The following is a 13,615-nucleotide window of genomic DNA, read 5'->3' as shown; positions in this document are numbered from 1 at the left end:
TGTATTTTATTATTCTCTCTTGACCATTTCTTCCCATTTTTGTCCTTCCTTGCCTGCCTTAAGATAGCTTCCTCCTCTTTGGCCTGAGCGCATTTACGCACTCGATCGAGCATCTCGTCATAGGTGTTCAAAAAATTCTTATTCAAAGGAAAGACCAGACGGTTGCTCCGAAGTCCCATTTTCAAAGCAAACATGGCAATTGATTCATTGAAACTTTTTACTTTCAAGGTGGCTGTGTTGAAATGAGTCACATATTTCTGGAGGTCCTCTCCCTTCTATTGTCGAACAGAGAAAAGGCTATCCACATGCCTCAAATGAGGTTGGTTAGTGCCAAAGTAAGTGATGAACAGCCTTCCAAGTTGCTCAAAAAGAGAGATGGATCCTTACGAGAGTCTATAGAACCACACCCTCATTGTCTTCTTGAGGGTTGCAAGAAAAGCAATGCATAATCGGGTATCAGAAGCCCCTTGTAAAGCCATGAGGGCTCTGTAACCCTCAATATGATCCATTAGATCAGCAGAGCCATCAAAAGACTCGATGGCTGGCATCTTGAACATATTTAAAATCGGTTCACTCAAGATCTCATGAGAGAAAGAAGATCGGAGATTGAAACTATCTTTATTCTGAGATCGACGTCCTATCTGGATCTCCATCAGACGTCTTTCAAGATCTAGGATCTTGTGCTCCAGATCACCCCCTCTTTGAACTTTTAGAGTACTAGGAGAAATTCACTGTCAGCCTCATCAAAGTGGTGTTCATCTTGATGGATTGGTTGAGGGCTGTGCTGAGACAAAGTATTCAAAGGAGGGGCTTCCTTCAGCTGTTGTTCCTTCTTTTGGAGCTGTTAAATGCCTGCTGTCAGGGCTTGGACTTGCTGAACAAGAAAGCTGAACTGTTGAGGATTAACGACAATTGGTTACTGTGGTGGCGTCTTAGTGCTCCTTTTGGAGCAGAAGGAGAGGGATGCTGAGCTCGTGTCTTGACTATCTTTTTCACAAAAAAAATCGAGAGGCCCTCCTTCTAGCGTCAATCTATTGCTGTAAGGCTCAAAATCTAGAGTAGGACAGATCAAATTAAATGAGATTGGGCTGGAGCGATCCTTGCGATCCAATAGGAATTCTTCCAATCTGTAAAATCAGTCAAGAAATCGGATGGAGATCCTTCGGTTCTTGACCCTCCAATACTTAAGTCAGTTCGAGCCTTGAGAATAGGGGTGAAAAGGAGTAGGAGAGCAAGAGAGATTGAATGGAACTAGAGGAGGATTGGGTAGGAGCTAAGATTTTGGCCTAATTTTCTATCGGTAGAGTCTCCCCTAGTTTCAAAGAGCATGACTTACTAATGGAGGATCCTTGATCCTTTATTTATAGAGGAATTTAGGAGGCTGTTCTAGAGTTTATTAGATCATTAGAGGGTTTGTTAGGTGGTTAGAGAGCCATCTATAAGTGAACTGACGACAGCTGTACATATGAGCTGAACATGAGATCATACCTACCTGTATCTGCCAACCATATATGAGATTGTGGCCAGTTGTAGTCTGATTGCATAAACCACCATGAGTATTTGTGAAATGATTAAGTCCGTCAATATAATAGTTCACTTTGGTAGATGACTAGGTTGAAATAGAGACTAATCATAATAATCATCCCGACTATAAGAGGCATCGTAATTTAGGTCAGTAAGTACCCGACCTGAATATTTCCTTTATCAGCTGAGATTTATCATCCCGGACATAGAATGCTAGGATATCTCTTATTCAGGTCGGTAAAATACCGACCTGAATCTGTTTATCGGTTAGTTGATCTATTGGAATTTAGTGCTTTGAGATTGATATTTCTTTAATCTCATATGATGATGTCACGTGTCTTGGAATTGGTTTAGTGCACCAACAATATAGAAGCTAGCTACTTTAAATTGGAAAAAGATAAAACCTCCGAGGTTTTGTTGTTTTGAACTATGACATCTTTACAAATTAGAAGGTACTAATAGCAAGCCTATTTTGATAAGGTTCTAGTAGAAATGACATTAGCAGTCTGCGTGTGACTCTTTGTTTGAGATTTACAGCTTGACACCCCCAGTCGGCATTCCATTAAAAAAAAAAAAAAAAGAGAGTTGGAGGGGAGCGATCCGACGTATCTACCTCCTTTGGATGTGACCATACGGCTCCAACCCCCATTGGAGAATGTTTAATTTCGGACCGAGTTTGGATGAATAGGTGATCTCCTCCCTATCATATGGGCGAATCCAATGGATGAGTATATCACTCCAGTACCATTAAGGGATCGGCCAACGGATCATATGCCGTTTTCAAACATCGTGCTTGAGCTGCCAAGATATGCTCCCATGGGCAGCCCTTATTTGATAGGTAATTTGCTTGTTAGCATACGGGACATTGTTTTCATAGTAATGTTTATCAAAACATTGCATGCCGTCTCGACCCATTTGTGTTCCAGTGACGGATGTGATGCCCAGCAGACACTAATTGGTCCAACGTATGTTGACCTCTCCTGTTTGTGTGATTTTTTTCATGTGCAGCGCTTCGGCTATTTTAGCCGTCTTTAAGTCGTTCCTGTTACTGCACGTTATCAATTATCCTAGACATTCCCTTTATGTTGACAGCTTTCCTCAAAGAGTTGTCCATTTCTTTAGCAATCAAGGATATAATTGTACTTCAAGGTTATAAAATAGTGACGCTTGAACGGAGATGCAAGTCATCGAATTAACCGTCCCAGCATTTTTCTGCATCGGAGTATCTCTTGTAGGAGTTTGGCAAAAATCTCGATTGCAATCTCTCTGTTCGAAGTGGCTTATGCTGCACCAAAGACAGCTTGTGAGGATTACCACAATATCAGCTCCTTTTTTTTTTTTCTTTTTCTGTGGAAAGCGACAGGTTTGTTAACTTTCCAGCATATTAAGAGACCATATGACCACAAATAAGGTGCAATCTCTTGAAGTGTATCCAGTACAATACCCAAGACTAATCAAAGCCAAAAATAAAATGACAGCCAAACAACTTGATATGATCTTATGCCTGTATCATGCAAGGTGATAGCTTCCGAACTTCACCCAAGTTCCGAAGTTGCCCATTATCTGTTTGGACGGCGTTGCCTTCTCGTCCGCTGGCCTTGCACGTTGAAAGCTCCTTGCCCTTGCAATGGAACAGTGAAAGATGTGGAAGATGATGGCCTGTATCTATCCAGTCTTAGAACATTCTGGAATTGATCATGGATTGTTTCAGCTGTTGCATAGCCTGAGTAGCCAATCTCATGTTGGTGACTGCGAACTCCGTTAGTTGCATGATGAACATGTGTTCTTACACCTAGCTGTGAACTGATGTGAGGCCTTGTTAAACTAGCAATGAGAGAGTCCCGGTCCACGATCATTGGACCAGAAGAGAGTTTATGATAAGCATCCAGGAATGCATTTGATATTATTCTCAGCTTGTTCATGCCAACAGCTCTGGCAGCATTATCTGGTTGCTCAAAAGGATCTTCTATCTGACAAAAATGACAATATCTAGTGTTAGCAACCACCAGTGACCGGCAAACCAGAAACCACAGATCTTAAATGTTAATTGGCAGTAGGAGCAGATGAGGGAGTGGAATCAGGTGCAGGTATAATATATCAGCAGCAATGCAATTGATACTGGTAGTGTGTGTACGTTTGTCCAAGGAGAATATCTTACAAAAATGCTGTGGGATTTCCTCATCCATTTGGGATTGCTCCTGATTCTTTCCCATCGACCGGTATATGTGCAGATGGCATACTCTGATGACAAAGTTTCAACTCTAGCAAACTGCATAAAGAATAATACTGTTAAATTGGTACTCTCATAGGCATGTTCCTGGTAGAAAATGCAATAATCATGACATAAACAGAAGAAACCACTACATTTTTTTTTAATGTTTCGAATTGCAACACAACCAAACGGCGTGTAGCCACAGATCCAGCATATGAAGGCATGGAGTGAGGAGGACTTGTCATGGAAATCCCATACTACATCATGGGGAAAGTGTCTTACTTCTCCCATACTACCTCAAACAAAAAAGGAAAAACCTTTGGATAAAATTAATTCAAACAAGCATGCATGACGAAGATGTTATGGAAATCCAACAGGCTAGCAGGCTGTACTAAATGTAGCATACTTAATTGCAACAATCCATGACAAGGTCATATTAAACTTAAATTTGCAGATAATATGATGAGGTTTACCTTTTCAAAAAAGGAAATGAGGAGTTCAGAGAGTGAGCTTTGGTTTCTCTGTCTGAAACTCTGGGACCTAAACCTTGCTATGCTTGTAGCACACACATCCTCAATGTGTCGCTCAGTAAGGAACCTCATTCCTGCATACAAATAGCTATGAACTTGTCAACTACTACTTACATAGCTTGAACAACCCAACATAACAATACTCTGCCTCCCTAGCATTGATGGAGATGCAGGACAGTTCCACTCCACAAGCTTAATTCAGAACAAGCTAGCAACTGAGCAACAACAATGTAGAACTTGAGTAGGTACAATATGACATGGCAAAACATAATGTAATGTGTACCTGCAATATCATCAGCAATATTTCCTCCATATATCTCGCTCAGAGGTGGCAAAATTGCAGGTTCACATGTCTGGAAAATAGAGGCAGCAACACATTTAGAAATGACATCTCTGAAATACCTGAAGTCGACAGCAAAAGAATTGATGCAAAGTTATGAGATAAAAAAAAGCTAGCAAGTTCATGGCTGAACTAACAGAAACAAAACCTGAAAATGAAAGATAACCAGCAAACAGAGTGAGAACGAATTTAAAGTTCCAGACTTCGGGTCATTGATATTTTGTGCTTTGGCCCATTCCTTGGTCTGCATGCATATAATAAAATATTAATTGGAAAGAACAGATCCAAACAAATCAGAAAGTTGCCTGATGTATAACAACCACAGACCAATAAAACCATGTCACGGAAACGCTCATCCATATCAGCAATCCAGAGGAGGATTTTGGACTTGATTTGACCCATATGGTTATCAATGGAGACATCACAAGAAATGCCATGGTACTTGCTTTCATATATAAGCAGAGGAACTCTTGCATTGGGTATGAACTGCAAATTATGAACAACACCTGTCACAAAGAATGGAAATGACAAATTATCATCTTTGAGTGGCCGCTTTCTGAGAAAAATATAGTACTGAAAAATTTGAATACTTACATAGTGCAAAAGGAGCTAACTGCAGGATATGTATTAAGCAGCAAGAGACATGAAAGAGCAAATTCCAAACTCTAGATTGAAACAAAATTGTTGCAACATTTTTTGACATTGTTAAAATTAAAAGCTTATAGTGCATAGCCTACACAAACCAACAAAGCTAAGAACTATGATTTAGACACAGGATTGAATTGCAAGAAGATGTGAAATTCTCCTTTTCAGCAAGTAAACAACCAAGGGCAGTATAATAGCAGAGCATAGCAGCATAATCTTTAGGCCTTGCTACTTCAAGCATGACTGTGATAGCCTCATATCAGGTGTGACTCAAAAGAAAGACATGGATATTTTACACTCCTTCCTATTGGTAATTGCTATCAGAATACTTTGGTGAAATCAAAATAGTGATTCCGATATGATGACATTTTCTGAGTGTATAAACAGAATAGATACCAAAGTATGCATGCAGCAATACAACATGATCATCGTATTAGAATTACATGTTTTATCTTTCTAAGTTGAATTTAAAATTGTTAACATACAGTTTTCTCATTATTCTATCGCTTTATTAAAAATATCAAAAAAAATGTTCTTTGCCTGAATTTACGTCTACTTTCCCATTTTGTCTTTTGTGATATTGCATGATATAGCATGGAGCTCATGGATGATGTGACTGAAGAAGTACGTGTACAAAACCAATACCTTAAACCTTGAGTATGCAGGAGATTAAGTGGGAAGTATGCATCCAAGGCCGTTCAGAACTTGGGGGTGGATGATGGACCAAAACACTGGCAAAAGGGGTTGAGATTGATCTTGCTGTAGACCATAGTTAACTAGGATGGGTTAAACAAGCAATGGCTTGAGAAACGATATTACTGGTGATCAATTATTGATCTCAATTCTGCCTAAATCAAGCCATCAATAGCCTTTACATAGTGCTGATGAAACAGATATAATAAGTCACATGGAACCCATGTGAGTAAATCTTACAAATACAGAATATATTATTCTTTTTTGGATGGGTTAAACAAGCAATGGCTTGAGAAACGATATTACTGGTGATCAATTATTGATCTCAATTCTGCCTAAATCAAGCCATCAATAGCCTTTACATAGTGCTGATGAAACAGATATAATAAGTCACATGGAACCCATGTGAGTAAATCTTACAAATACAGAATATATTATTCTTTTTTGTCCTAAGGTACCTTTCTCATTTCCTAAATTAAAGTATTACTTACCATGATCAACAAAACAAGACATTTTCCAGAACTTGACAAGAGCAAGATAAACAGAATTTAATGGAAAAAAAAAATCACATTAGCATAAGTGGAAAAATGCAAACAGAAGTGAGAAGTACAAGAAAATACCATTTCTTCGCAGAGCTCTCATTATGTCCCGTAGTATATCTTGCTTACGATTTTTACCAGTAGAAATATGGAAATTGCTGGACAGTTGAACAGATATATCCAGATCACCCCATTTTGAATAAAGGTTTGAAGTAAAAGATCCAAACGGCTTCACAACAGCACCTGCTTCAGTGATTAGAAGTTCTTGTCAATATAAACTGTAAAATGTATAGCAACATCTCCATCCCTGTATAGCATTTCCAATGATGCAAAATCAAATTCATAATATTATGAAAAATTGAATTTCCAAAGTTCTTTTGAACAACAACATACTGTTGACATAATTAGATGGAAAATAAATTATCTGAACAAAAGGGAAAACAATCACCAACATCATTAGCATTGCGTTTTAATTCACCTTAAGGCCTGTTTGGATAATCTTGCTGGATTCTTAGAATTGGAAACAGGATTTCTAATATAGTTGAAAATGAGCACTGGCCCAGCCATGTCTCCAGACCTCTTCCAGCCTATTCTCACATGGAGGAAAGAAAAAGGACCGGCTGAGGTCTTTTTTTCCTCTCTATGAGATTTGGGACAGCCCACTTGGAAGGCATTTCTGTGAATCCTATGAATAAAGGCCTCTGGCCTATGACTATCTTTTTTCCTCCTTGTGGTCCTGTGACTCCTGCTGGATTGCACACGATTATCCAAACAGGCCCTTAGTGATGGGAAAATAAATGGACGTAGGTCCAGCAGTGAGCATGAAATGCCTCCTGGTGGCAGAAGTAAAATTATGAAAATACTATCAGAAATTGCTCCCTCCTTTCCCTTCCAAAAAAAGAAACGAGTAACAGAAACTAAGAATCAGTTACCTTCCAAGCTTTCTTTACCTCAAAAAAAAAAAAAAAAAAAGGTTACCTTCCAAGCTTTCTAGGGATCCAACATAGGTTGCAAGCTCACGAATGGTATTTAGTCGTCTTATTCGATCAGTTTCTGAGGGTTTGATTAAAGAAAGGATGTCTTTGAGACAACGCTCCAATACACCATTTTTATCACCATGGCTGGGGTAGTAGTTACTCATGGCGGCCACAGCTTAGCTGCTCAATATAGATAATCCAAACAGGTTAGTAACAAATGGAACCGAGCCTTGATGTGAAAGCCACTTCAATTTTCTAATAATGTGCTAGACAAATAAAGATGCATGGCTTGGGATGCAATTAATTTCACTAATACAGCCTGTTGCCACTTAGCATAAAGAAAGCCAATTTTTGAGTTGAGTTTAGCAAGCAATTACTTGGAGAGACATTTTTCTAAGAATTTTTTTAGTTATAACCTCAGCTCCTAAGGGACTAAATGGGGTTAAAGGAGGTGATGAACAACATACATGCTCTTATCTCTAGAACAACTCGACATAATCACAAAATAATCTGAATAACATTAATAGAACCGATACTAGTTGTAAGGAGAGATGGCTCTTTTTGACAAAAAATAGGCTTGATGTCTACAAGACTTTATGGCTATTTCCTCTATGACCTTATTCAGATGTATTATGCTCGAACTACACTTTTTTCATTTCAGAAAACAAGATGTTAGTAAAAGGTGGAGGATTATTCCTGACAGATTACAGCCTACAAGCTTCAACAGATTGTGACTAATGAGCTTCAACACGGAGCAGACATTGTCTCATACCATCACCCCGAATCACTACGTATTCATGTTATATGCATAAGCATCATGATGCAATCATCATAATCTTTACACCAACAGACGAACGAAGGAAGAAGAGAAGTGATCCCATGTAAAGAGACTTGCTCCAACAGAGGTCAAGGAACACCCATCTGTCACATTAGCTGCAAACCAATAGCTTAATAGAGCGTCCTAAATCATTATTCCAGCCACCGACACGAATTGGTGATGAAGAAGGAAGCATTGCTGAGGAACTTAAAAGAGAGTTTGCATTGCCACAGACCAATCAATTGCAAATTACAGGTTAGAACAGGTAATATGAAATCATGAATTTTGGAAGGGGCAAACTTTTTTCTTTATTTTTTTTTTAAAGCAAACTGAGAGGCACAAAAACTATGGCCACGGTTACTTGAGGAGACCACCACCATCATCCCAATTTCTTCTCTTTCTCAATTGTCGGGTTCCACGAAGATGCAAACAAAACTTTGTATTTCTAAATAAGAAGTCGTAAGTAACCGCTGAGTGCCGGAACCACGAAGCAATAAACCACCACGAGATCCTCTCAAGAATCCAAAAAGGCTAAACTAATTATCAAGACAAGAATTCAAGCTTTTTTTTCCTCTTCCGGATGAAAGGATCGAAAATTCAACATCTAAAAATAAGAAACCAATTAGAAGAAGAATAAAACGGAAACATTAAGAAAACGGAGACTAATTACTTGTCTTTAGATTCAATATCGGATAAACCCTAACGTTTTTAGAGCGCCGCGGATCATCCACTCGGAGTAGTTAGTCCAAATCCTGTGGTGAAGTAAGATATCAAGAAAGTTATTAGAATTTAAAAGAGGGAAAGAAGAGGGACATTAAGATTTCGGGAAACCTGGGCCGGATTGGTCCCTTTCCATCCCTCTCTCTTTACCGCATGCTCTCTCTCCTTTATTGTTTTTTATTTTAACGAGTAGGAGTGGCGCTAATCACCGACCATCAGCGAATGAGCGAAGGTTGCTTGGTTGAGGAGTCTTCCCCTTTGTGACCTTTCCCAGATGCGAGACGCGGGAAAGTAGCCGCCCGTACGAATTCCGCTTCGGAAGGCGATAAACTGCTTGCGTTGACGCCGCTGCACGAGACTTTCTTCCTTGCTTTGCTTTGTTGCTTGCTTGGCAGCGCAACGGGGGATTGGTCAGGTGGTGTTTAAAAAAACGCAAAGATTTATTACTTATATATGCAGCTAATCACGACCGCTGGTTTCTACGATCTTCATTCATCAAACGTGCATCTTTGCAAATCGTAGGAAGCAGCGGCCGCTGCATGCACGGTTATATTGTGCGAGCAGTGAAGGCAATAAATTTTCAGTAAAAAAGTATTAACATAAGGTGAATGAAGTCAGCCCGAGTCAAGATGCTGTGCATCGGAAGACATTACCGTGGAGGATGCGGTCTGTCCGCTGATGCAGCAGACTTTTAGGCCCCATTTGGATTGGTTGGGCTGAAGAAAGTTGTATGTCTATGGAGCGGCTAGGGTTTTAGAAACTTTTTAGATGAATATCCTTCGATGTTTAAATCATATAAAAATTAGAGAACAATGAAAGAAAATAGAGAGAATGAGAGAGACTTGAGGCATATCTGAAGGCCCCTACCTCTTTCTATTTATATGAGAGGTCAGCGGTCGTTTTTTGAGATGAGTAGTGGTCGTAGCTATGGCGATTATATCCCATGATCAGCATGTAGTCCGGATAAGCCCTCGTTCGTTGGTTTCAGACATTTTATCCATACCACAACAATCGAATATTAATCTTGGGCATAACTGCTATTGAGTATCTTAGATTGGTGTGATCGTAGCTTCAGGTTATCCATGGATGAGGTGATTAGGTCGATTCATATTGATCTGGACGCTCTTCAATTGCTAATTGAGATTATGCATAATATTTCTCACATCAATATTATTTAGGTATTGATTAAGAGCAAAAATGTTTATTAGGAATGAGGCATTTTTACCCTTATAGTGCCCACTATTTTAGATTCATTATATTAGTGAAAATATTCAAATAATTTTGTAAAGTGATGAATTATTTTAATATTATTAGAATATATCACATTATATGCAATATATTTAGCCACATACAACATGATAATATTACAATTTGTTTCCATCAGTGATACATTACTTTATATTTTTATCTACATTAAAATATAATAATATATCATATTATAATATTAATTTTAAAATAATATTTACATGGTAAAAGATGAGGAGTGATATAAGATAGCTGTTGTGGATTTATACCTCGACCTCGGCTAGAAGGATCGTCGGCTCTTGCCAAGCTATAATAGATGGATGCTTGTCAGATCACGCGTGTATGACAGACACGAAGGTTGCCGAACACACCCCATTAGCAACAGTTCTCATTTCTCAACTCGTAGCCAGTTCACCTCGGCCTTGACGAGCTATTCTAACTTATCCACGGTCGAGCTATGTTTTTCTTCGATCAGGTCTGCCACTCCTAAATTGAAAAAGTCAGATAGAGAAGAATTCCTCCACAATCGAGTCTTCTATAAAAGGAAATAATTTTTTCAAATCAATCTGCACGTCAAATATGGAAAGCTATCATGACTTCGAGATGTATACGACTGCAATTCTTTCCCTATAAATAAAGAGGTATTGAGATCCTCAAAGTAAGCTCTCAACTCCTTATTCTCTCTTTTTCATTGTTCTCCATCTTTCGACTTGAGCATCAGAGGATCTTTATCAGAGAACACCCTGATGAGGACTTTTTGCTGGTATTCAGATTGAGCTCTAGCAGTAGTTTCATCTCGGCCATCTCTAACTCGGCAATCCGACCTCAGGCGGAGAGATTAGGAGCAACACTTGGTACTAGAGGAAGGATCTCGACTAATTTTGAGGTTCTGTTCTGAGAGGGAAGAGCTCGCCGTAGGTCCTCATGAAGACATAAAGGGGGGCCTTGAATGCGTCATACTGCTCTAATGGTAGACAAGCCAACAACGCCCCATTGGTGAACGAGCCACCACCGCTAATCCAGGAGAATTCCCCACCAGCAGCACCGACAGTCTCTCAGGATTAGTACAACAGTCTCATCCAACAAGCGCAAGCTCTTTCGACCACGATGAGGGAGATGCAATAGAATATCGAGCCTTATCGCGTCCCAAAAAATCTACAGCCGACTAGAGAAAGATCAGTAGATCGACCTCCCCATAGCCTAAGGGCAAGAGGTAGCCATCTTAGCCACTCTGATAGCCCAACCCGGCACCAGCATAGACGATCGCCCACATCGATCTCGAGGAGGGACTCAACATTGGGCCATTTTTCTCCTCATCACCCCCCAACTTGAGAGGACGATTTGGAAAGGAGGCTCTGGGAGATGCAGCAACGGATTGATATACTACAAGCACCACAATGACCAGATGTCGATCTGGGTTTCAACACCGTCCTACCGTTCACCTAGAAAATCATGAGCGAATCCTTGCCACCCCGATTCAAGATGTTGCAGTTGGAACCGTGTGACAAAACTATTGACCCAGTGGACCACTTAGAGAATTTGAAATCTCTGATGCTCTTACAAGGGGCAATCGATGCAACTCTCTGTCAAGCTTTTCTATCGACCCTGAGGAAGGCCGCCCACTAATGGTATTTGAGTCTACAACCAAACACCATGGATTCTTTTCATCAGCTAAGTCGAATGTTCATAGCCCACTTCATTAGCAGCCGTCAGTAGCATCACAACTCAAACTTCTTCGTCAGCATAAAGCAGTGGGAGAATGAGCCACTCTGGGATTACATCAATCGTTTCAACACTGCGACCTTAAAAGTGCAGAATTTGGATCAATCTGTGGTAATGACTGCAATAAAGGTTGGGCTTCTTCAAAATGACCTCCTCTTCTTGCTCAACAAAAAGTATCCGAAAGACTTCACCAAAATATTGGAGTGGATAGAGAGATATGCCCAAGCTGAAGAAGCTTGGGATCAGCAAGGGAAGAACTTTGATGGAGGATCGCAGCCGAATGCTGGACAAGAAAAGAAGAAAGACTATCGATGAGTGTAGCATCAACATGTTGAATAAAGGCCTTGTCATCTCGGACTCCACCTAGGAAAAATTGAGCTAGATCTCCTACAGTACAATACCGATCTAGAATCCTCCCATGGAGATTTCATTACTTCACTCCACTGAACACCTCTTGGGCCCAGATACTCATTAAGATAGAACACCAAGAAGAGCTCCCCCGGACAAGGAGGTTGGTTGCTTCGGCATGAGCAAGAAATCCAAGGAAGTATTGCAAGTACCACCAGGATCATAGGCATGATACGGAAGAATGATGGCAGCTCAGAGAGGAGATAGAAGCGCTCATTCGATGCGAACATCTTCGGTGCCACATCATCGACCTTGAGAAGACGTTTGCCATGCTATAACATTTCTAGATGAAACTCAATCCCAGCAAGTGCACAATTGGCATCACCTCCAACAAGTTTTTGGACTTCATGGTGTCGCAACGGATGATTGAAGCAAACCTCAAAAAGATTCAAGCTCTTCAAAAGATGAGGCCTTTGAGGATGATTAAAGAGGTACAGCACCTAATTGGAAGAATCACGGCTTTGAACAGATTTCTTTCAAGATCAGTCAAAAAGAGTCTTCCCTTCTTCAAAGCTCTCAAACAAGCGAAGAACTTTCAATGGTTGGACAAGTGTCAGGTTTTGTTTGATGAACTCAAAAGATACCTTGGCTCACCTCCTCTTTTAAGTAAATCAGAGCTTGGAGAAGTGCTGTACCTATATCTCACAATTTCGCTCTCGATGGTTAGTTTGGTATTTGTTCGACAGGAGGCCAAGGTGCAAAAGAAGGTCTATTATGTCAGTTGAGTTCTCCACAATGCTGAAATTAGATATACGAGACTGAAAAAAGTTGTCTATGCTTTCATGATATCCTCCAAGAAGTTATGTCCATATTTTCAAGCACATATAATTACTATCCTCACCGATCAGGTCCATGCTTTATCGACCTGATACCTCTGGGCGGCTGGCTAAGTAGACTGTCGAGTTAAGAGAATTTGATATAAAGTATCTCCCGAGGCCGTCCATCAAAGCATAAGCATTGGCTAATTTTATCTTAGAGTGCACCATCCCAGACAAGGAACAAAGCGATGAAGAGACAGCACCGGCACCTGAAGAATGTTGGGTTCTCCACGTAGACAATTCCTTGGATACCATGGGTTTAGCAGTTGGACTGATCTTGACCAATCTTGATGGGGTGATTGCAGAGAATGCACTACACTTCGAATTCTCCACTTTGAATAATGAAGCTGAGTACGAGGCATTAGTGACTAATCTACGAATAGCAAAAAAATTGGGAGTTTGGCATTTGAGGGTCCATAGTGACT

General features: G+C 40.1%; 1 protein-coding gene across 1 annotated transcript; it reads right to left on the bottom strand.

Moving 5' to 3' along the window:
* Positions 1–2,921: 2,921 nt before the first annotated feature.
* On the bottom strand, positions 2,922–9,406 carry LOC105052183 (protein HESO1). Its single transcript, XM_029266776.2, is given in 9 exon segments — positions 2,922–3,494; positions 3,683–3,793; positions 4,210–4,340; positions 4,550–4,619; positions 4,755–4,858; positions 4,861–5,112; positions 6,565–6,729; positions 7,462–8,881; positions 8,982–9,406. Coding segments are annotated over 8 exon segments (1,407 nt in total). The 5' UTR covers positions 7,625–8,881; positions 8,982–9,406; the 3' UTR covers positions 2,922–3,083.
* Positions 9,407–13,615: the final 4,209 nt, after the last annotated feature.

This window comes from Elaeis guineensis, chromosome 10, assembly GCF_000442705.2.
Source record: "Elaeis guineensis isolate ETL-2024a chromosome 10, EG11, whole genome shotgun sequence".
Classification (NCBI taxonomy): domain Eukaryota; kingdom Viridiplantae; phylum Streptophyta; class Magnoliopsida; order Arecales; family Arecaceae; genus Elaeis; species Elaeis guineensis.
This window is presented reverse-complemented; position numbering and strand designations above follow the sequence as displayed.